The sequence below is a fragment of the Lampetra fluviatilis genome, chromosome 8, assembly GCF_964198595.1.
Source record: "Lampetra fluviatilis chromosome 8, kcLamFluv1.1, whole genome shotgun sequence".
In the NCBI taxonomy this organism is placed as follows: Eukaryota; Metazoa; Chordata; class Hyperoartia; order Petromyzontiformes; family Petromyzontidae; genus Lampetra; species Lampetra fluviatilis.
Window position 1 is genome coordinate 5,918,598 of NC_136282.1, and position 23,098 is coordinate 5,941,695.

At 44.5% G+C, this 23,098-nt stretch overlaps 1 protein-coding gene across 2 annotated transcripts in view; it reads left to right on the top strand.

The window, feature by feature from the left end:
- ARHGEF39 (Rho guanine nucleotide exchange factor 39) overlaps positions 1 to 23,098 on the top strand; it is a 162,457-nt gene that overhangs the window by 19,566 nt on the left and 119,793 nt on the right. The window contains exons 3-6 of one of the 2 annotated variants that reach the window (XM_078858917.1): positions 9,611 to 9,786; positions 19,673 to 19,767; positions 20,402 to 20,522; positions 21,091 to 21,209. In XM_078858917.1, coding sequence (XP_078715043.1) covers positions 9,611 to 9,786; positions 19,673 to 19,767; positions 20,402 to 20,522; positions 21,091 to 21,209 — 511 coding nt within the window. Of the gene's footprint in view, positions 1 to 9,610; positions 9,787 to 19,672; positions 19,768 to 20,401; positions 20,523 to 21,090; positions 21,210 to 23,098 lie in introns of those variants that run through there. The other variant, XM_078858919.1, reaches the window with a different exon arrangement.

A 23,098-nucleotide genomic window follows, 5' to 3' on the forward strand; every position in this document is an offset into this window, starting at 1 on the left:
TACGTAATTGTTTTATGTATGGGACTGTAACACGATGCTTGAAATACCTATATAGAGAGCAGGTGACCATCGGTGGACATTGGAGTGATTCAGGTGGGGAAATCTAGAACCAGCAAAGCAAACTGGAGGTTGTGTTGACTGCGCAACAGCGGTAAGATCCGGCATGAGGGAAGGCATCGTCGACGAGGCTGGGAGGCATCACTGGCTTTGGCAACCTCTCGATTGACCTGAATGTGTGTGTGAGAGAGACCGTGTTTGTATGCACGTTCAGTGAAGGACGAACATTCTGTGGCATGTGACACGTGCGTGCGTTTCGCCCCCATAAGGGCTCATCGGTAATTCCAACACGAGTCAGCCAAAATACAGAGCAGCATTTCTCAGTGACCCATACAATTTTATTTATATACTATATATATGTTAATTTTGCTGAAGCAGCAGTAATATGATTTTTAATATGTAATGTAGGTATGTGTCTGTTTTCCAATTCCTGGCCATGTGCACTGTTGCCAGCTGGAATCTGAAATTTTCCATGACCTGCCTTAGGTAAACTTACCCCATAATTAGTTCGTATCTTTTGTATGTGGTGATCACTATTGGGATACAAAGATCTTGCTATTGGTCCTACTGACTCATCCTTTGCCGTGCTGTTTTTCGTTCGCGATCACAAACGGCACTTGCCCAACATACAAAATGGGAGATATTTGTACGTGTAAAGATAGATCCTCGATAAATCGAAACCTTCCTGTAGTTAATGTTGTGTATTAAACGCATTTGAAGACATTCAGTTTGTAAGGGTTAACGCATTTCATAGGGAGTAGATGATCATCAGTGTGTTACGTGTTTCAGCTGAGATCCAAGATAGATGTGGCCCATTTCCTCCCTGTGAACAGCAAACGTCAGCAAAATGTTGCTATCTTGTTTATGTTCTGCTGCACAAGGAAATCCATGTAAAACTAGACAAAGCGATTTATCCCTTTTGAAAGATAGAAGGTCCAGAAACTGAATGCGCGAGGGGGGCAACACTCCATTATGGTAATGTAATGTCGAAAGTGGAAAGAAGGTGTGGGTTATCAAAATTTCAAATGGATTAAAAAATATAATTTTTATATATCCCCGGATGGTACAAACAAGATTGCCTGATAAAAATGTGTAATGCGTATTCCCTACTTGGGGCTGATTGTTTTTTTTCTGCGTTTAAAACAAATTGCATGTTCTCCCTTTTTTGTTCGGCAGTTATGGACAAAGTCAACTGCTGTGATGAGCTGTGGGTAGTCTCGAGACAGGTGTGGCAATTCCACATTTCTATGCCACGTACCCAGTCTATAGAACAGTCGCTGTTCACTTCGCACAAAGTGGTATTCATTGTGTCGACTCCAGGGGGAGGATCAACCTCCTTCGGCCCTTCTTACCGCGAAAAACTTGTAGCCTTTTCATCTTGAGTCAAGGAATCAAGCCACAGCGCTGCTCTGACAGATAATAATGCACTTGCAATTGCATTTGACATATATCCCTGTTTGTTTGAATATTACTAGAGTTGTCACCTGATATATGTTTAAAGTGTTTGTAACTTGATTGTAATTGTACTATGATCAGTCTAAAAATAATCTCGCGGAGCTGACTTGCTCTACAGGGAATCTACTAAGACATTGAATTGTATTTGTTCAAATATTTTTTCTCATGTGACACTGTTTTTGCTCAGATTTCTGGTTTCGTTGTTGCCATCATTTATAATGTTTGCATTTCTTTCGCTATTTTCATGACGCTGGTTATTCTTGCCAATGAGATTATCCTGGTATCTTGAGTTCTCACCTGGTTATACATATTAAACCTGAAACGCCAATTATATTAGCACATTTATGATGAATTAGAAAGCCCTTAAGTATTGGATTGTATTAATATTATAAGCAAATAAAAGTAGCATGTGTGTGTGTAATTTATGGGGAGTGGTAGTGGAGCGGTTAACGCGACTGCGTAACGAACCGGTGACCCGAATTTGATTCCCGGCCATGGCCAACTTCAGTGACGATTATATGAACTGATACTGGGCCTCCCCCTAGGTCGACTGAAACCTTAAATGAGTACCTGGTTTGGTGTGGAAACGTCAGCATTGGGGAGACAAAGGCGACCAGCTATATTGCTGGTCACGTACTTGTGCCACATCCTTCCCTTCATAGGTTCTCGCTAACAGCATTTGTTCCAACAGTTCATTGAAGGCTATATGGGGGATCTTTGTTTTCATTATTTAAGCCATATCTAGCTAAAACATGCGGCACCATGAAGTTCAAATAAACCCTTGGTAGGAATTGTAGCCTACAAAACAAAAAGCGCTGTTCTAAAGCAATGCTTAGAGCAGACATAAGGGCAATTATCTATAAGTTTGCTGAATAATAGCACGCATGATATGGTGCCAAATAGCCACGTACCAAATGGAGACTGGAACTACATTTTCACGTTAATATTTAAAACTGTCAATCAGTTGATACTGTAAATGTGTTTGAAATAATGCAATCCTCTCTATGTATGGTCGATTTTTGGAAACAAGCCTTAATAATCCTTAAATGCAATTAGTTAAAATGAACAATGAGTATTTAAAGTGTATATTTTAAAATATATATGTATATTTTAAAATATATACATCAGTTTCATAATGACCTTTCTACATAATTACAACATTGGGAGCTTAATTAATATAGTAGATTGCCATTGTGAACACTAACACTACTTACCCACATACTATCATAATTAAAACAGTTTGTTAAAGCTTGATATAAAAAAATATATACAAAAAAAGATTAAAACAATTTGGCGTAACAGTAATATTAAAATTAATTGCAATTATTAATTGCAGCAGTGTAATTGGTTGGTAATTAAAAGCCAAAACATTATTTTCTTCATTCCCAAAAGTACTGACTCGGTTTGCACAAAACAGCATTTGGTCATATTTCTTCATTTTAATTCACAGTAATGTTTTATAGTTATATTTTAAACATATTGTACTTAGTCATGTAATTGCGTTTTGTATCGCCGTCTCAGTTAATTTTTAATTAACAATTTGATATAATGCAAAGTAAAACGTGAAAGGATTTAAAAATTGTTTCGGTTGTTTTGCAATAAATTTTGCGCGCATGTGCAGTATATTTGTGCTTGAGATGTATGGAGGCTAGGAAAAGCAATTTACTTGCAGTTATATTTGTTTTGGGACAAATTGTATAACCATTATTTCCATCTCTATCAGGCTATAATGCAGAGCTGTGGAGCCGTTACGGCAAACAAAATGCTCACTTAACTCTTCAGACATTTTACATTTAAGTAACACCACTTACCATTAACACAAAAAGGTCCTGATGCACACTTCACAAAATACATTACACATTTGCATCATGTGCTGTAATTATTTTATTTGCTGAGGCTACTGTCCACATCCTTGTTTCTCTGACTGCGGGGGAAAAAACAAGTGAAGAGCTACCTTGTTACGAATAAATTCGCTCTTTGTACCAGGGGAATTGTTGGTAGAAGCGTTAAATAAACTTGCTGGGCGGGTGGAGAGAATAGGATTAATTCTTAGCTCTCCCTGTGAAGTTTTCCCTTCATGTTTTGTGAGCTATCGCTCCTCTGTTGAGCCACTTCAAACGGCTCCCCCCTTTTTAAAAAAGCACATTCATTCAACGTACAGACATTTATTTCGGCTAATTAGAAAAGTGTTAAACACGACCACGCATTTGTAATTGAAAACCCTTCAAAGTGGCCAAGTGAAAGGGACTTATTCCTGCCGACGGTTTCTCACTGCAGCTGTAGAGATACTTGACTGCCTCCCTCACAAAGCGTTCCATGCAGAATCAATTCCCCCCCCCCCCCCATTCACTTTTAGTTAACCCACTGAGTCTCGCTTCCACGCTCAAGAGCACGGTGCCGCTGACGATGGTATCGTCCCCAAAGCGCAGCGTTGGAATGATCCCGGGTCTTTCTGAGAATTGTTGATACGAGAGCCTTCAAATAGCGTTTAAGCATCCTTGGACGACATTACTTTCACTTTCCACGGTGGCTATCTTCTGAAAAATGCCTGCAGGTAATTGTATGGTGAAGATTTCGGAGCTCGTGCGTGGGCTGTGGGACAATTTCGCTGAGTGTCCGGTGCGCCGCAGTCTATCGAGCCGCCGTCGCTTCACCCGCCGCGTCTTCATCGGCAAACATAATCGCAGCGCTGCCTTGTCAATACAATTTTGCTCTCCTGCACTTGGATTTGCAGACCCAAGTGAGTTAAGGGTGGCGGAGGAGGGTGGACGAGAGGAGAAGAAGGGCTTCTAACTTTGTTGATGAACTGCAATCCAGCATGCTTTGGGCGAGGCGTAAATGTACGTTGATTTTTCTAGAGAAGTGGTTTGAAAAGCCACTTGAAGGAATTGGATCGAATGGCGTGCACGCCAAGTAGTGGACACGTCACGCGAGACATTTTCAAGAGGTCCCACATTCTTGACCACCTATATTTTTTGTATTTTCTTAAAAAACCTCATCCGTAGACCAGCCCCCCACCACCACCACCCTCTTACAATCCCCTCCTCCTTCCAAAGCCAATGCCTTGTTTTCTGTGCTCCCTGGAGGGAGTGAGAAAGTTGGTATTTTATTTCTGCTCCGCTTGATTGATTGTTTTGGTCGGGTTCACAAGAAAAACAGCCTCCTGCGGGAAAAAGGGGATGGGCGGGGATGTGTAGGGGGTGGGTGGTGGGCCGTGAGTCGATAGCAAGAGGCATCTTCACACGAAGGCCAGGCCTTGTTATGGATAATGGAGCTGACTGAGGACCCGGGCAGAGGAAGTTTTATGTGTGCAGCCCTGCCCGGCTGGCAGGTCAGATCATTATATCGGGGGGCCCCCCACTCCCAGTCTGATGTATGAGGTAATGGGATTTATGGCAAGTCACCATCGGGACTCCTATGCCTGCAGAATGCGCCCGACAGACAACATGTTTGATGTCTGTATTGTTTTAATAACCCGTATTTCATTCCAGCGATCATTGAGCAGTTGCTTAAAAATGGGTTTAGACAGTGAGCTGTCACTGTCTATAACTTCTTGACGGGAATGACAGCCTTCCGCCGAGTGGCTCTCCTGGCAAAGTGTTGTTTTATGCTTGAAGTGACTGCGAATGCATCAATTACCCTATCTTCTGGATATTAACCACTTCTGTTGCATCGCCGTGAACTTGGGGGGGGGGCTGGCATGATGGGCGCTTGCCCAAAGGCAACGCTGGGGTGGTGGTGGTGGATGTGATGGTGGTGGGGGGTGTGGGTTTAGTGGTGATGGTTGTGGGTGTGGTGGTGGTGGGAGTTCGGTGATGGGTGTGGTGGTGGTGGGGGGTGTGGTGGTGGATGTGGTGATGGTGGGGTGGGAGTGTAGTGGTGGTGGGGGGTGTGGTGGTGGTGGGGGGTGTGGTGGGTGTGGTGATGGTGGGGGGTGTGGTGGTGGTAGTGGTGGGGGGTGTGGTGGGGGTGTGGTGGTGGTGGGTGTGGATGTGGTGGTAGTGGTGGGGGTGGGTGTGGTGGTGGTAGTTGTGGTGGTGGTGGTGGTAGTTGTGGTGGTGGTGGTAGTGGTGGGGGTGTGGTGGTGGTAGTGGTGTGTGGTGGTAGTGATGGGTGTGGTGCTCGTCCACTCGGTGTGGGGGGCGCCGTGGTGCCTCGGGCCGCCTCCGCCCCCCAAACGCGACGCCTGCGATCGGCCACAAACATCGGCGAACGGGCGGCAATTAAAGTGAACAATAGGGAAAGCCCGTGAGTGAGCCAGTTAATGGTGTTTTCTTCAGTGTGGACAGGCAGAGAGTCATGGCTATTAAGTTATTACAGAGGGAGAGAGAGTTGCATAAGAGTCAAATTCTGGTGGGGGGGGGGTACAGCTGATTTGAAATGAAAAGCTGAAGGAATGTGGCCGGCTGCCAACACCACAGGGTTTTTTTGGCTTCCTTTTATCTTTATTAGAAATACTAATTGCTGCTTTTTTTTTTAAACTGCGGCATTTTAAATTGGACCTGTACGCGAAGATAACGGCTCAGCCTATTGATGCGGCATTTAACTTAAATTTGGAACCGCTTTCGCTGACTGCACAGCGAAGGACACATTTGTGGCCGGCTGCGTTGTACAAAGGGATTTGTGAAATAATTTGACATTTTTCGACGTTCCTTGTGGCTGGAGATTCGCGGGTTTATATTGTCCGATAAAATGTAATTAATGAGCGCGTGAAAATAAGAACAAACAGCGAATTTCAGGTTTAATTTTGGCTTAAGATTAGTCGTAATGATGGGGGGGGGGGTGTTTTTGGAGAAGTCAGGTCATTGACCTCCATTGTGAACTGCATTGACCCCAATCAAGCTTTTTCCAAATGTGTTTCTCAATCAGCCTAACAATCAGCCAGGAAATAAAATAACAAGGCTCACTGTAGTCGACCTTTTAAAAAAAAAATGTGGGTTTAAATAATAATTGTATCCAATAAATGTAATAAAGCACTTTTGGCATTCATGCCGCAATGTGGGTGCTAAACTGCTAATTAAATAACACTCATAAAGAAAAAACCCATGTTTTAAATAACAAGCAATTTGCTGATATAATTGGGTACCTCATTAAACATTTTAGATACATGCTTGTTTGATTCCAATTTTAATTATATTATTGGCATCTCTTTATGTAGTAAAATAAAGAATTATGTATTTTTTCCAGCAAGGTGTTATGGGAAAAGACAGTCGCTGTTGTGGCTGTAAAGGTGGTTTCGGTTCGGCTTGTATATGTATGTATGCATGCACGAATTTGCGTTCGTGCCGTCCGCTGAGAATGCAATAACTTGTTTACAGGCATGTTCATTGCCAATTTACAGAGGAAATAAAAACGCTTATTTGAGTGTATTACCCGGTAGGAGGATCGTTGGCAGCCCACATATTTCATTGACCTGGATTATTAGAATTTCCCACACAAGGCTACAGAATTAACACCCCTGCTTTTTTTTTTAGGAAAGACTGCAACGAGGCCTTTAATGTCCACGGTGTAAGAGTGCTTTATTAACGTACCGTTTGTTTCGCAGCTGCGGGGAAGCAAGAGGGGGGTGCTTTTCATGAAGTATATTCATTGTAATGTGTACTTACGTTGTCTTCGGAATAGCAAATAACATCGCTTCTGTGAAAATTATGCAGCTAAACTGGGGTGTGTTTAAATGACCTCAAGATGTAGGTTCCTCAAGGCACATTTACAAGTAAAGCACACTCTATTCACAATATCGCCTTAAATTATTTTTGTTGGTGTCCTTTATCCAGTGGATAAAATCTCAATACAGAGGGGACGGCGGGAGGGAGGGTGGCCCATTGGGATGTTCGGCCGCTCCCTTGAATGTTTTGAAATGAAACAAACGTCTCTCTATTCATATAAAACGATGTTGCATTTGCCCTACTTATCATTAGCCCGTGAGAAGAAGTTCCATTTTATTTTAAGGTTTGCGGCATGTTCGATTTGCATTCCACTTTTTAATTTCACGTTTTCAATTTCAATGGCCATTGAGCCGGCTGTCATCCGAAGGTCATCATCTCAAGCGTGCGCGTGTGTGGGGTTTTTTTCGTCCGTGTATTTATTTATTTTGTATTTATTTCCCAACCGCCGCAGGTGTGAGTACACAGCAGCTGTGCTTAATTTGTAAAGGTGCCCGATTGCGCGGCGTTCTCGGAGGAATCGAACGCGCCGTAATGGGAAAACGGATGACGGTTTTGTATTGTGGCTCATTTGATTTATTTAGCAAAAGCCAACTTGATCGTGGCTCATTGGCCCAGTGCCCCCCCGTCTGCCCCCTCCCTCCTGTGACGCACAAGTCACCCTTTCGTGAAGCAATCTGTAGGATAATGATTATTATTATCAACCCCGTGCGTGCGTCCGTCCGTGCACGCGAGGGCAAGCGCACGTTTTTTGCCGCTGCTGTTGTCCACGTGCGACTCGGGATTATATTTACCCGCAGTTTAACAAATTAAGAGAACACGGTCGGCAAACGCGTCCGCAACGGCTAACCTTTCATAGATGCCTAACCCCCGCAGATCCTTTTGACACCTTTTGTAAATTACTTACTGCTCCTTGGACTGCAGATTTATTTAAATATATGTGTTGATTAAAACTGGAAAAAAAATCTCATGCACAGAAGAGAGTAACTCAATGTTTTGGTCGGCTGGCCCTTCTCAGTTTTTTTCTTTCTCACCACCTAATGAAGGCCAGTCAGCCTGTTGGAAGAATTGCATTTTAACATTCTTTATAGCAAGTGGGAAAAAAATTGCTTTAATCAACCTATATATGATTGCTGAAGTAGCAAGCAACCAACTTAATGTAAATTCACGTGAATAAATCAGCTTGTATTGAGCACACAAGGGACCGCTTGCAATAGTATATAGCCACAGGCCAGCAAACACCTGACCAGTGTAATCATTAACACAGCCACACGCCCAAACCCAGGGACTTTTGGTCGTGGCCCATTGTCGGAGCGGCAAGAAAGGGCATTTGCCAAAAACATGACCCTCCTAACATTTGTTTATAAAAAAATATTCTGATAAGTCGCCGAACAGAATCAGTGGCAAGCCTTTTCTACTATCGAGGGAAATGCCAACAACTACACAAGAGTGGCTTTGTGGTATAAAATGGAGAGTTTTAGAACTTTAAAGTACTTCAGTTGGATTTTGACTTAAAACTTTCGTGACTGCAGGAATTCATATTCTGTGGTTCTTTTGGTAAAGTCACGTAGATAGAAAAAATAATTTAAAAAATGAAAATAAAAGTGAATACGTGACTTTACCGAAAGAACCATAGAATACTTGAGTTGGAGTTTCCAATTTACGCTTGGACTCTGAAATCACTACAAGTTTAAACTTATTCAAATATATGCTCCAATAACAGTCAACCACATGTATAAATAGGTTAACCAACTGAAAATGAGAATAGGTTTTTTCCCCCGTTTTTCTGGCAACCAAAAAAAACACCTTTTACAAGGAATCATGTCTGCATTAACCACAATACTTGTAGTCGGAATGCAAACAAAAAACATTCTGATAATATATGCATTGTCTTTGAAACTGATTGGTCCACACCAGAGACAGCTTTCTTTGTCTCAAACGGTGTTAGACCAGAGGATGGCAAAAAGCCTAAAGCACAAAGACAATGCACTATTAGAGTAATGAGAGCTCGGGGTGGGCATCTACATCATGGGACCTCCTTTGCCAGTACCAAAATAAATGTATAAACTTACAAATGCAAACTGCGGAGCAATAGTGTCGCGGTTATCGCACTGAGCTACAAACTCGCTGACACGAGTTCGATTCCCGCTCACAGCCAACACCTGTGACAAATAATTGAAACCAATTCTGGGCCTCCTCTAGGCCAACTCAGCCTTCAATGAGTACCTGGAACAGTACGTAATCATGAACTTTGGGGAGATGGAGGTAGCCGTGCGTGGTACTGGTTACACCATCCTATTGTGTGCTTTGCCGACCTTAACAGGTGCTCCGTAACAGCACGAGCTCCAACATTCTATCAACGGCTGTATTGAGGGGCTTTGTTCTTTTGTAACGCTGCTGCTGTCCCCCCCCCCTCCCTTTGCCGGGCCCCACAGGCGTGAGCCACAGCGACCACGCCAGCACGCCGACCGTCATGGGCGTGCGCCTGCGTCCCGGCCAGGGCCTTGTGTCGGAGCAACGCGAGCGCTGGGAGCGCAAGCGCAACAGGACGGCGCGCGAGCTTGTGCAGAGCGAGCAGCAGTACCTCCACCACCTGCAGCTCGTCGTCACTGTGAGCAACCAGGCGCTGAACGCATGCGTGCTTTCCTCCTCCACGCGTGGCGTTCTCCTCCCCCCTCCTCTTCCTCCTCCTCAGGATGCCGCCGTGGCGTTAATGGGGGCAGCACGCGATCTCCCAGCGCGGCATTTGACACAGTGGGCACGTTGTTTAAATTGCCTCTGTCCACCTGCCAGTAGAAATGGGGTACGCCCACAGTTCGTCGATTGGCAGGTCCACGCCTGGTGGGGTTAAAGTGCGGGCACATCCACCTCTTCCAAGATCTGTGGTCAGCGGGACGGAGTAGGCCAACAAACTAGAGAGGGCTTCTCTGGATGTCCCCCCTGGTGGAGGCCCTACTGCTGTCAGTGGTGTGAGGGGGCAATTGCAAGCGCTTCACCATGAGCACCCTTTAGCTTACACTACTCCGCACATACTGGACATCTGTGAAAAAGAGCTTCACAGCTCACTGGATTCCTCCAGGCCAAATAAAGATTTTGATTCTGTGTCATCGGGTGGCTCGTCAGTATGGGTAGGATAAACATCGACATTGGTCATCTGTCGCCATCAAAGGGGACATAATGGCTATTCAGAATGACATGGCGCGAGTCCTTGTCAGATTGCAGAGAGAGAGAGATTCTTGGCACTCGTAAGGTTGTAAATGCAGGCCACGTTGCGCAGAGCGCTGAGCGCTGGTACAATTATATCCACTGTGATGAATATCAAAAGACGTCCTATGGAGAGGCAGGCCCTCGTCAATGTGGGATTTCCTTCACGGTCACGGGGCCACAAACGGTAATCGAGCGTTGCTCCTTGCCCCCATGGTGTGCATATATCAGATGGAGAAGCGGTCGTAGAAAGCATTGTGCTTAAATGCACAACACACTCGTGAGAAATGTTCATGAGGATTATAAAAGGAGGTCCCAAGCTTTTACCGTTCAAAGTCAATGATCAGAACTACAATTACTTTATTGGATAGAGCAGCTGAAAAGTTAATTAAATTCAAATAAATGTCTAGGAAATATAATAACCGTTAAATGACACTTTTAGCCTTCAAACTTCCAACCGTTATCATCCTTGGTAAATCTTATTGACGAAGACACTGGACTCGCTTTTGTCTTGATGAGTGCCATTGTGATTTTCCTAAATCGGCACTGGCTTGTTGGATAATGCCAATGACACGAGCGGGGAGTGGTTGTGCATTGTGTCAACCACGATCTGGTAGTAAATACTATGAAACAAAGAAAAAGCACGGCAGCATTGGCAATGTTCTCTCCCCATCCAATGATGTCCTAATTGTGCCTTCAATTAAAGTAATGGTGTTTTTAAGAAGTTGGCCTTACAACCACCCTTATTGTTGGCAATTTGCTCTTATTGACTGAAGCGATAGATTATTGACTCTGATTAATCATTGCAACACTAATCACCGGTGCTCTTAAAAATATTTAATTTTCAGTTTACAGCAACCGGCACTTGCTTTTATACTTCCAAAGCGAAATTTCGCATTTTATGTTTCTGGACAAAGCCAGCCCTCTTTAAAAAAATAAAACCTTTTAAGATTACATGTGGGTTCGACCGGATTTGCAGAATTTGTTTGTTTCTTTTTCCCGTTTTACTGCTTACAGTGAAGACTTGGAAAACGAGGCTCCTATATTTCCAGGGTTATATAGCCCCAAGCGTGTGAGCCAGGCATTCCTACTCTCCACCTAACCCCTAATTCTGGCAAATGCTGAACAAAATGAAAAGCCCACACACCACTTCGTTGGATACCCCAGGGCAAAGTGGCAGCACAGGTTGGGCATGTGAAATGTGGACCGTTTCATATTGTACAGAGGTGACTCATTTAATTCCTATTCCACCTCCTTTCTCCTCCCCGCGCACTACAATCCACTCACCCACCCCCCTGGCCCCCAGGGTGCATGCCTGATCTCTTCAAATAGCACATTAATACGGCGCTTTCATGGTTAAAATTTACATAAGAAACATCATCAGTGAATGGATATGTTTCAAATTATTTTAATTTGAACGTCTTTGTTGCCTCGTTAAGTGTTTTATATTGTAGGAATAAAGCGTTTAAAGGAATTGGAACCAATAGTTTTTCAATTATTAGGAAAGGCCTATCTGCCCAAGCATTGCCTTTGTAGTGTAGTGGTTTTGGTGCTTAGCATTTTGTTTTTCGAAATTTTATTCACTTTCACCCATATGTGTGTGCTTCTATACACGCTTGACTTGCTTTGCCCATCATTAACATTTGTCTTCTCTACCTGACCTTGACCTCCTGAAGGTTGACTTAGCAGAAAATGGATACCTGGAGCACTGCTTTACAGTAATGGAGTGGCAAAGACGGCTGGCCTTACATGGTGCTGACTCGTGAACACCCCGGCTTGTTTGCGTGCACCCCTTTAGAATAGTCCTCTAACACCCAGCATAGGTAGCAGGTGAAGGTGCAGCCCTGCGATTACTTTCTCATTACACTGCTTGAGGTAAGGGTCTCCACTAGAGAAAGCTGTCGGAGCTCTTCTAGAAAGCATTTGGCCTCCTATACCACGTTGACCAGACATCTTAAAATAGGGGGGGCATGTACCCACGTTGTCCCCATTACACACGACCTGCCGATCAATTAACTGTAGTGCACCCATTGGTTTTGCTGGGTGGACAGAGACGGTAGTTTTTAAGAAACTTGCCCATTGTGTTAACTGCCGTGCCGGGAATTTGAATCGATGACCTTCTGGATTGCCGTTCCAATGTTATAACCAATACACCATTGGTACTGTAAATACGCTTTTTACCATTGCAAAGTGTAGATATTTTTTGTCTGGTGTGTGAAATTCCATAGTCCGTAGGCAGGAGCCAGGTCGTCCTTGAGACGGACTCTTTACCGCTAAGTGGCGCTCATCAGGTGGCATTTGTTTTACAGACCCTGGAGGAATGAGCAGTCTCGTGGAGCGTGACCGAGATTTGAACTCATGACCTTTAAATAATGAGAGGCCACTGCCATACACTGCTGTACGTACGTGTGGCCCTAAAGCATTGTCACCATTGCGCAGAAATGCATGCGGACAATTTGAATGCTCTAATCGAAATCGAGTAGAATGTCCATTGTGGGTGAACTGCTTCGCCATCAGCAGCCATGATCCATCTACTGCTGGGTGAAGGCCTCCCCGCAGCATCGCCAAGCCTCCCGTGACTTTGCAACGCATCCATCTCGCTCCTACACATAAGCTGATCTCGTTGCTCCATCTCCCCAGTGATCGTTCTCTCCGGCACATTCCCTCCGCCGGCTGCCATTCCATCGATAGTTTCACCCATTGGCTGTTGTCCCTTAGGGAGTCCACACACCTCGAGTCTCTTCTCTGAGGTCTAAACCCCTTTGCTTCCCTGCAGGCTCCTCCTCTTGAGTAAAAATTGCTTTTCTCTTGTCAAGGGTCCAGACCCCTTGGCTTCTCTTGGGAGTCCAGGTCCCTCGGTGGTTGTGATGTTACATGTGGCATGCGCGGTGTCACGCCTTTTCCGTTCCAGTGAGCTTGGAGAGGGGATGAGGTAATTTGGGGAGATTCTTTATATTTTTGAGGTTATAATTTCTTAAATGTAAACTGATAAATTGTTTTTTTTAATTTGCTCGCTATTATAACCTTTCACTATGTTATTTTGAACTCCTTAATTACTTGGGTAGTATATTGTTCCTTGGTACACCGGTCTCACCAGTATAATAAATGGTCTCTACAGTTACCTGGTGTTCATTAAAGTATATTAATAAAATGATAATAAATTACGTGTTCATCTCTGTGCAGCACAGTTGGCCACGTGCAGTGCGAAAGAAGTTCAACATACATGCATGCAGCTGGTGTTGAATCTTTGAATGAAATAATGCTTCATTAATGGGATGGCTTTCCAGACGCTTTTGAATCCATTGCGCCCATTGATGTTCTAATTGTACAATCATCGTCATGTCCTGAGACAATCGCTGCCATCAGGAAACCGCCCACTTCGTGTCGGAGAAGGGCCCCGCAGGAAGACATCAGAACTTCTTCTGAAGCCACTTCAGTCAGCCTCTTATCCACTCTCAGGGCACACTTTTAAAATGCCGTGCAAATTGTTCGCCGCATAACAATCAATTCAACGCTTTTCACGTCCATAGCTCACATTTATGAAATTAGTTACGAACCAACAGGGCCGCATCTTTTGTTCGGTAACCATTGATAACTTTGACTCGGTCCACTGGAGGACCTGGATTAATACCGGACTGCTGCAGCATCTTGCCTTCTTTACCTCGTTCTGTCTCGTTAATCCCAGGGTTGTTGTGAAGTTGACACCTGATCACCACGGTTCTGCTCTTTTAGTGTTATCATCACCATCGTCTGGATATATCTTCTCCATTTAAACCATTGACATGTCATTCAAAGACCAATTTTACTCTCATGACCATCACCACGTGGATTGATTAATTTAATCATACATATACCACGTTAAAATTTACGCCTTCGCTTGAAGGTGTGCAATTGAAACTCTGGTCCCGCTCTTTGTCTTTATTGTGGTAAAAAAAGGGATGTCACGGAAGCTTTAAACCAAGTAGGCTTTTAATGCCTTTCAATGCAGTGCCCTGCCCCTGCCGCCTTGATACTACTGTGAGACGTCGACAGATGACCACAGCATTGACCCCTTCACCCCAGCTTGCCTTTTGAGGCTGGCTTGTGTAAGGTGGCTCTGTAAATGTGATGATGGTGTAGAGTGTGTGAGTGTGTGTGTGGCAGTGGGGAGCGCTAGTGTAGCGGTTAGCGCGCTGCGCTACGAACCCGGCGACTCCGAGTTTGATTTCTGCTCACAGCCAACGCCAGTGACGATTATCTGAATCGGTCATGGGCCTCCCCTAGGTCGACTCACCCTCAAATGAGTACCTGGTGCGATGTGTGCTAAACATCGCCACAGGGGAGACAGGCAGCCAGGTGTGGTGTTGGTCACCCACCCCCTTGTGTGCCATGCCGGACTTCATAGTTGCTACTCGCTAACAGCACTTGCCCCAACAGTCTGTGCAGGCTATACGAGGATTTTTTTTCTTTGTGACCTACCGAGAATCAGCTGTTCAAGTAGCAGGAGTGGCACACGGCAGTGCAACTCTCAGATCGTTATGTGTGCAGCCTTCTCCGGAAGTATCGATGATTCCCACCACCTGTGGAAGACGTGTGTCATCTTTTGTACCCGAGGGGACTGCCCGCCACTAAGGATGATGATGATGATGATTTGCAAAGAGAGGACAAAGCCGATCGAGGCAAAAGAAAACAGTTAACGTCATTAATCTCGTTTAGGAGGTAGGAATATTTGGACCGATTCTAAGCAACAGATGCAATTGCCTGGAGAAGCAACGGGATAAAAATGGATCTCAACGTAATTAAAGGTGAAAGAACGTGTATCGTGATAGACTGTGCGCTCTGAGGACTGCGAAATTAAAGAGCAGACGTCAAAAGGAATATTAAGGCCACAAGATGGAATAAGTTTAAATTTGGTAAAACCATTGGATAGTAATGAGTAGGGGAGAACATGAACACCATTCAAGATATCATTGACAACGGCAGCAAAAAATTAGCCAAACAGGTCAACTCTATGATTATTACTACAGGAAACAAGCTGCACCATTGTTTCATACACCTAAATGTGACATTCCAACGTTTGGTCCTCCTGCTGACTGAACTGGAATCGGTTAATATGAAATGTGTTTTGAGGGAAAGCACGTAGTTTGCTCACAAATTAGTTGTGGCTGAGTGAAATTCACTGTTCTAGATTTGAATCGTGGATACCGAAAGGACATGCCTGTGTGTTTCACATACATGACTTTACCGAAAGAACCAAAGAGTATGAAATTCACTGTCTTACCGCGAACTTTGTCATTGTAACAATAACGCAAAAGTGTTTGCATTTTAAACTAAAAAGTGTCCTCTTATTAAATTGGAATAAATATTTTTAATAGAGGCTTTTGAGAGGCATTTCTAGAGCAAATTCTTTTCTTAATTGTTTAAGGAACAATTCTTAATTTTCCCCAAGGCTGCGTGACCTTGGTAATATTCTGCGATGTGGTAATATTTTTTTTCTTCCAAACTCTGAATACATTAGCACTGGCTTTTGTTTGGCTTAACAGCTTATGCCTTTTTAATTGGTGCTTCTTAATTATTAACAAATACTGTAATAAACAAAAACCTACTGCAGCTAATCATTCTGGTTCTAGAGAAACCTTGGGAAAGTTATTTGATGTTAATTTAAGTCGAGTAATTCTCTTGATAGATTAATAAACCGAATCGTTTTTTTTATGCAAAGGGAACCTTTCAGTCTTGGGAATAGCATTTATTGTTCCCCTAATCGGTTTTATGCCTAAGTAAGATGTTACGTTTTTTTAGCTTGCTTGTTTACTTTTAAATATTAGAAGTTTCTTAACCCATTATAAATTATTGGGAAAATGAGACGATCACAGTATAACTGGAGTTTTTTTTTTTGCCCATGTAAGTGATTTATGGTACGGCGGTCGAGTGGTAGCGCAGTTGTTAGCGGTACTGCTATGTACCTGGTGACCTAAGTAAAATCCCCAGTCATGGCTAACAGCAGTGGCAAGTGATATAGGACCATGTTCTACTCCGACTGCCCGTCGCCACCCTCCCAGCATGGTCAAGTACACCGCGGAATCATAAAGCGCTCTAAGTTAATGTTTATTATTTTCATTGTTTATCCATATGGATGGCACTGTACGTACGTTGAACTTCTTTCGCACCGTACGTAGCCAAACGTGCTAATCGGAGGTGCGGGGGAAGGACCAATAAACCGAACACAAAAAGCAGTTGTGAATAAATGAGTTTTGAATCTAGGCGTGAAGGCACTGCGATTTGAGTGCTTAATTCATATTCAGAATGTTACTCAATCAAATCCTTGTGTAAATGGATCTACTGCCCCCCCCCCATCATAATGTGGGATTGCCATCACTGGCTCGGCATTACCATCAGAGATGAGCGTAGCCCTATTGTTCATTTGAGCAGGAAGACAATTTGACGGACGTGCCAAACCCATGGCCCCTCCCAGTGTCCAGCAGCACTCCGTCCTCCAGCCACGGCAACTGCTGGGCAGGCTCAGGAGCAGTGGATGCTGAGAATCACTGGATACGAACCGGATGCCTCCTGGATTTAACCGTCGCTTACGCACAGCACACACACATTCTGTTGGGTGATTCGGTTATCGCATGCCTGCTGACCAACATGGAAGATCGCAGGGGATACGCTGAGTGGTGCCGTGGTTGCGAGATGTTAAATACCTCACCTGGTATATAGGAGGCCACGGGTTCGATCCAGACCCTGACACCTGTATATGTGGAGTTTGCATATTTGTTTCCCAGAGTGTAGTTTGTGTTCAGATTTCACGTAAGTCTGAAGAAGTGCGAAGATCAAGGTGTGTGTGTGTGTGTGCGTGCACGTCAAAACTGTGCCATTGAGGAGCGATTGGGCTGACAGGATGGACGGAAGGGAGGGAGAGCAAATTTCGTAAAACATGACAGCAACACAGGCATGTGGGAAACCTCATGTCCGTGGTGTTTTGTTCACGCAATTTGCACAGAAGTATACAACAACAAAACGGACAAAATGTGCACGTGAATTTTCCGACAGGATTGTATTATGGGGGGTGCCACGGATGCTGTTGAGCAGGTAAGGGCAGCTTTAACCAAAAAAAAGAAGCCGACAATCATTGTCATGCTGGACTTCAATTTTCCAGGTATTGATTACCAGCTGATTGAATCTAGGACGTGATGGGGGTTAGGTTAGTAAGGAAGTGGGTATTTATGGAGACAATTTAGGACTTTTTTATGCTTTCATTATTTCTTTAAGCAATAGTGGCTGATGCAATGCTGTTTGTGCTGTTCGGCCTAAGAATTAAGGAGTTGCTGCCAAATTGACACGAGTCGCTTGTAAGAAAAACAAAATAGTTTGTATAACAACAGCAACCTTAGTTCGCCACTAAGTGCCAATGACATCCCCATGGCGCTGGTGCCAGGCTAGGTGCACAGCTTTCTCACAAATTTGATTGTGTTTGTGCCATCGTACTGTTAGATACCTTGCTGCATACATGAGAAAATCACATCGTATTGATAAACACCCGGGGAGAGAAATGCTTCATCTAATTAAATGTTTTATTCCAGCTACAAGACGGAATGTAATACGGTTTACATGGAGCGGTTTGCCTTGTGTGTAGAAATTGAATCATTATTGTATGTATGCTGAACTTCTTTCGCACCGTACATAGCCAACCGTTCTAATTGTCGTATTAATTATTATGTTAATATATCACGATGGCATACTTTTATATGGAAACTAGCATAAGTACCCGGCGTTGCCCGGGTGAAAAATATATTTCTTAATAACCTTACATATATACACAGATGGGCTGCTACCCCTGCCCCCCCCCCAGGCACGATCTCCTCGGCCGCTGTGCAGTAATATGTACGGCCTATAGTGTGGTGGGGTGTCGAGGCCTAGTACCGTGCAGAGCCTCCGGCCTCGCCTAGATTGCCCACTCGGCTGAGGCTGGGTACCGGGGCCGTTACCCCCCCCCCCCCTCCCGCGCTACAATAATACTGTCTAATCGCTATAATTTTATAATCTACCGACCCTATAATAGTAATTGCACACATTGTGGTGGGGGGGGGAGTGAAGAGGACGTGAAACTTTGATGAATTTACCTCAGAGTCGCGTGGTGGGTGTCGAGGCCTAGTACCGTGCAGAGCCTCCGGCCTCGCCTAGATTGCCCACCCGGCTGAGGCTGGGTACCGGGGCCGTTACCCCCCCCCCCCGCACTACAATAATACCGTGTAATCGCTATAATTGTATTATCTACCGACCCTATAATAGTAATTGCACACATTGGGGTGGGAGGGGAGTGAAGAGGACGTGAAACTTTGATGAATTTACCTCAGAGTCGCGTGTTAATGCGTGCGCATATTTTTAACGGGAATTAAAAATGGCGTCCACCCCGCAGCGAATGCGTCGCTACCCGTTGCCAGGGGCAACCGCCGTCCAATGAAACTGCGTATGGTCCGGCGACACACAGACACACACACAGACAGACAGATTTGCGATTTTATATATATAGATTCTCAATTAGTCTTAATTCACTTTGAGCAGCATCCTCAAGAAGATGTTAGACCAGTGCTATGTTGAGTATAGACATAGGAAGAGACTCTTGCTACACTGCTGCATACTCACGGATTTGATCTTCTACATGCGAGACCTATGCATGATCTATCTAAACACGCAATCATGATTGAACAAAATCACTGTAAAAGAATGGCTGCATTCTATAGAGCTGTATCTGAATCGAACAATCATCTTTATAATGCGCAATTCATACCACAGGGTCGCATAGGAGGAGAAGAGTCTTTAAAATAAAAACAGATAGAGCTGCAACCTACTTGCTGTTCTGCCATCCATTGCTGTTCTGCCATACGTACGTTGAAATTCTTTCGCACCGTACATAGTCAACCGTGCTAATCGGAGGTGATCGCCTATTAGCTCTGGCGAATTGCCCGATGATGCTGGATGCAATTACCAGCGAAACGTCGTACTCAAATTGTAAATGTTGTGGCTTCAACACACCGGTGGGCTAAAGCAGTGAACTATTTGTCTTTTGTCAACGTGACACATTTTTACTGATTGGCCGTGTCGGGTGGTGGAGGGTTACGACACATTTATAAATAACGCGATCTAAACCCAAAAATCGTTGATTATGAATAGCTCTGCATGTTGGGTGCCTCACATGGTGATGGATCGTGTGATCGACCAACCTCACATTTGTTTGCAGGTAGACGCCTTCTGGATACGTTTGAGTATATTGGTTATGAGCTGGTGCGCTTGTGTGTGTGTGTATATCTCTGTAGTATTTTGTAGATATCATGAATGCCAAAGGAACACTCCGCCAGGAAGTCAGAAATTCCATCTTCAGCACTGTCAAGGAAATCCATGCAGTGAACGGGTAAGAGATGGAACTTCACCGGTTGAATTTTTATTTACGTTTACAATGAATAATAAACTGTGGGGGTTTTTTTTCAATCGACACAATTCCCGCCATTAACGATGTATAATGTTGAAGAACTTAACAAATCCGTCAAAAAACACTCTGTCCACAAAGGAAAAATATATAATAGGTGACATCTCGGGCAATGACCATGCTTCACAGCACATAGGCCAGAGAGGTTGGAGTCCAAGTGTCTTATATTCTTTCAATTTTAAGGCCCCAGTATTATGGACGAATTTGTTGAGTTATTTTGTTGTTTGTGCTTTGTGCACCGCTGCTGCCGATCCGGTGTCACCAAACAACTCGTATAGACTGTCGGCAAAGAGCTGTATGTGAGCGGCTATTAGTGCCGGCACGACGTGCGAGGATGTAGCATGGCAATCGCCTTGTTCAACGACTCCCGCTCACACATTATTACTGTAGTCGTAACCTTTATTTAACCCACTGAGACGCATGAGACGTCATCGTCTCGTTTGACAACTTGAGAAGTTTGTGATGCGGTGCTGGCTTAGTTTGCCCATCATGTGCTGTACCACCCACTCGCTATGAGTAAATAATAAGTCGTGCCTTGTTGTTCCGTTTACATTTTCAGGACATTCCTCAGTCATTTGGAGAAAAGCAACTTTGGATTGGGTTTTGAGAGCTTTTCTCTCTACCTGTTTCTTTACACCAATTACATCGACAACTTGGAGACATCTTGCAAAGTGCTGCAGGTACGAGGCGGTTTTTTATGGGATATTACATTCCACGCTAGCACACACCGTAAGGCAGCAAAACAGAAAAAGATTCCCCGTGAAAGAAACCGTGCAGATCGTTGGTCCATTCGCTTTTGTATTCTGTAGCCTGGGTTTCACGCTCATTTACATTGCTACCATATTCATCGATTCACGATTGGAGAGAGCCCTGTGGAGAACATGGCTCTGGCTATGCTGCTACGTAGGGTTAAGATTTCCTCTCTAGGGCGACTCTCACTGCAATAGCTTATTCCCAGCATTTCACTCAGTAAATTTGGTTTGTTCTAGGAAAGCTTGAGTGTGTCTTTGGCTTTTCACCAATATAGATGTATTCGTTTAGTGAAGGCTCATTGAGTGTCGAGGGTTCTTTCAAGTGGTTCCAGTTTAGTTTTTTTATTTTGTTTTCCTGCTGGAGAGAGAAACAGGAGCACTTGGAGAACTTAACCACTGGTGTGTCAGGAAGGACGGTTCAACTTAGCGCGGAGGGCAAGCCAGCAGCCCCCACGTGCCACTACTGCACGTGCAACGGTGCTGTTTGCTCTTGCAGGTGCAGCTAAAGAAAAGCAAGGAGTTTGCTCGTTTCAAGAAGCTCCAGGAATCGCGACCCGATTTCCAGGGCCTCACCCTGGAGCAGCTGCTCCCACTGCCAGCCCAGCGCCTTGTGCAGTGAGTGACGGCCCACAACCCCCTCATGTCTCGTCTACGCTTGTCCACTCCGCCGATGATCAAGGGTTGGTGGCAGTTTGGCTAGATTCGCTTTTTTCTTTATTTCTTTCTTTATTTTTTGCACGATCCGTGGAATGTTGTTTTGTCAGCCACGTGCCTTTGCATGTGTCAAGGGCATTTAAGCATACAATATTATATACACACACTTCATGTTTGTATGTTTTGTATGGATGTCATATGTGTGTGTGTGTATGTATGTATGTAGAGGAGAGATTTATTAGCGGTTTAGCGCACTGTGCCACAATGTCAGGGATCTGAATTTGAGCTGGATGAGTAAGGCGGCACCTTGGAATGAGACGTCCTTTGGCGAGGATGTTAAGCATGCTGTGCCACCTGCTTAACGAAGTTAAACATCCTGTCCTATGTGTAATATTGGCTCTTGTCCCACAATTAACAATCGTAGAATTAGCTTATTTTATAAATTGTATTTATAGTTTTTCAAATGAGCTCTCTGCACTTTGAAAAGTTTCCTTTTTTGTTAGTGTATTTGCACGGTGACAACATATTCGTCAAATAAAAAATGTGGACTTATATTTGCTATTTTGTAAATATTACAGATTTTTTTAATTAAGATATAGCGTATTTAAATTACCATAATGCTTTATAATTCGCGTCTGCATTGCAATTATTCATTGCAATTACATACTCCTATTTATCGCATTGTTGAACATTAACATTTAAACAAAATTATTACGTGTGGGCTTATTAATAAAATGTGGGTATTTGTCACATTTAATAATCAATTATGCAGTCAGTTTGCAATCTGTTAATGAAGTTACTTCATTGGACAATTTCACAGCTGGACACTTTTCATTTAAAATGCATTGCCTATTTGATTATAGAGTCCAAATTCAGTGTTTTCATCAGAAAGGAGCTCACTGTGTTGATTCTAGTGCACATTAATGAGCAAATGTGCCTGTTTTTCACACGTATATTTACGTGGCCATCGCGCGCGCGCACACACCCGCCATCGTTCCAATCGTTCCAATCTCCGCATTCGGAAATGAACTGCTTTACACGGGCTCGCAAAATTAGCGCATTTTAAAAATGCGCCCGGCAGTCACCGACACAAGCCAATCCCCACAGCCCTGCACTGCTTGGCGAGCCAAAGAAAGTTACGGTCTCCCTTTTGTTCTTCGCGGTAATCAAGCAAAAGCAGGTAATGGCTTTCAAATAGCTAATTACTTTGGCCGGCCTCATTCGTGTCCAATATCGGTGTCCTTGAATGAGGTCAGCCACGGTGTTCGTTAAGCCCGTAGTTTATCTGCCTCGTGTCGATGCTGCCCGTCTTGGCGACGCGACCTTGAGGCTGTCAGTCTGTCGATAAGCGATCGCCCCCCCGCGGGGCTCGCCCGCAGGTAGCTTGACAGCGCCCTCCACCTAATTAATCTCGGAGGTAACGGACTGGCGGAGAACGGCGGGGCGGCCGCCGCCATATGTCGCGTCCGCGGGCCGTCTGCCGCGGGGAGGGCCCCGCTCGGCGGTAGTCGCCGACCGGGGGCAAAAGTGCGGCTTCGGCTCGGTTCGAACCCGCCCGGCTGAGATACGGGGGCAGATGCCGGCCCTACCGTCGCTGCTGATGCTCTCGCTGCTGTTGCTGCTGTCAGGCAGGCTGGGCTGCTAGATCAGTCTGCCACAGTCGGATGCACTTCTCTCTGGGTGAGCGTCACCGCAGTGGTGTTATTATTATTTTTGTGATAAATGAACGGACGTTTGAAAGTCGGACACACCTGGGTGCTCCGGTGCCCCCAAAGTGATTCACCACGGGTGGTGAGGGTGATTTTTTTTTGGGGGGGGGGTGGAGAGGCGTGTTTGGTAGGAGTGGGAGG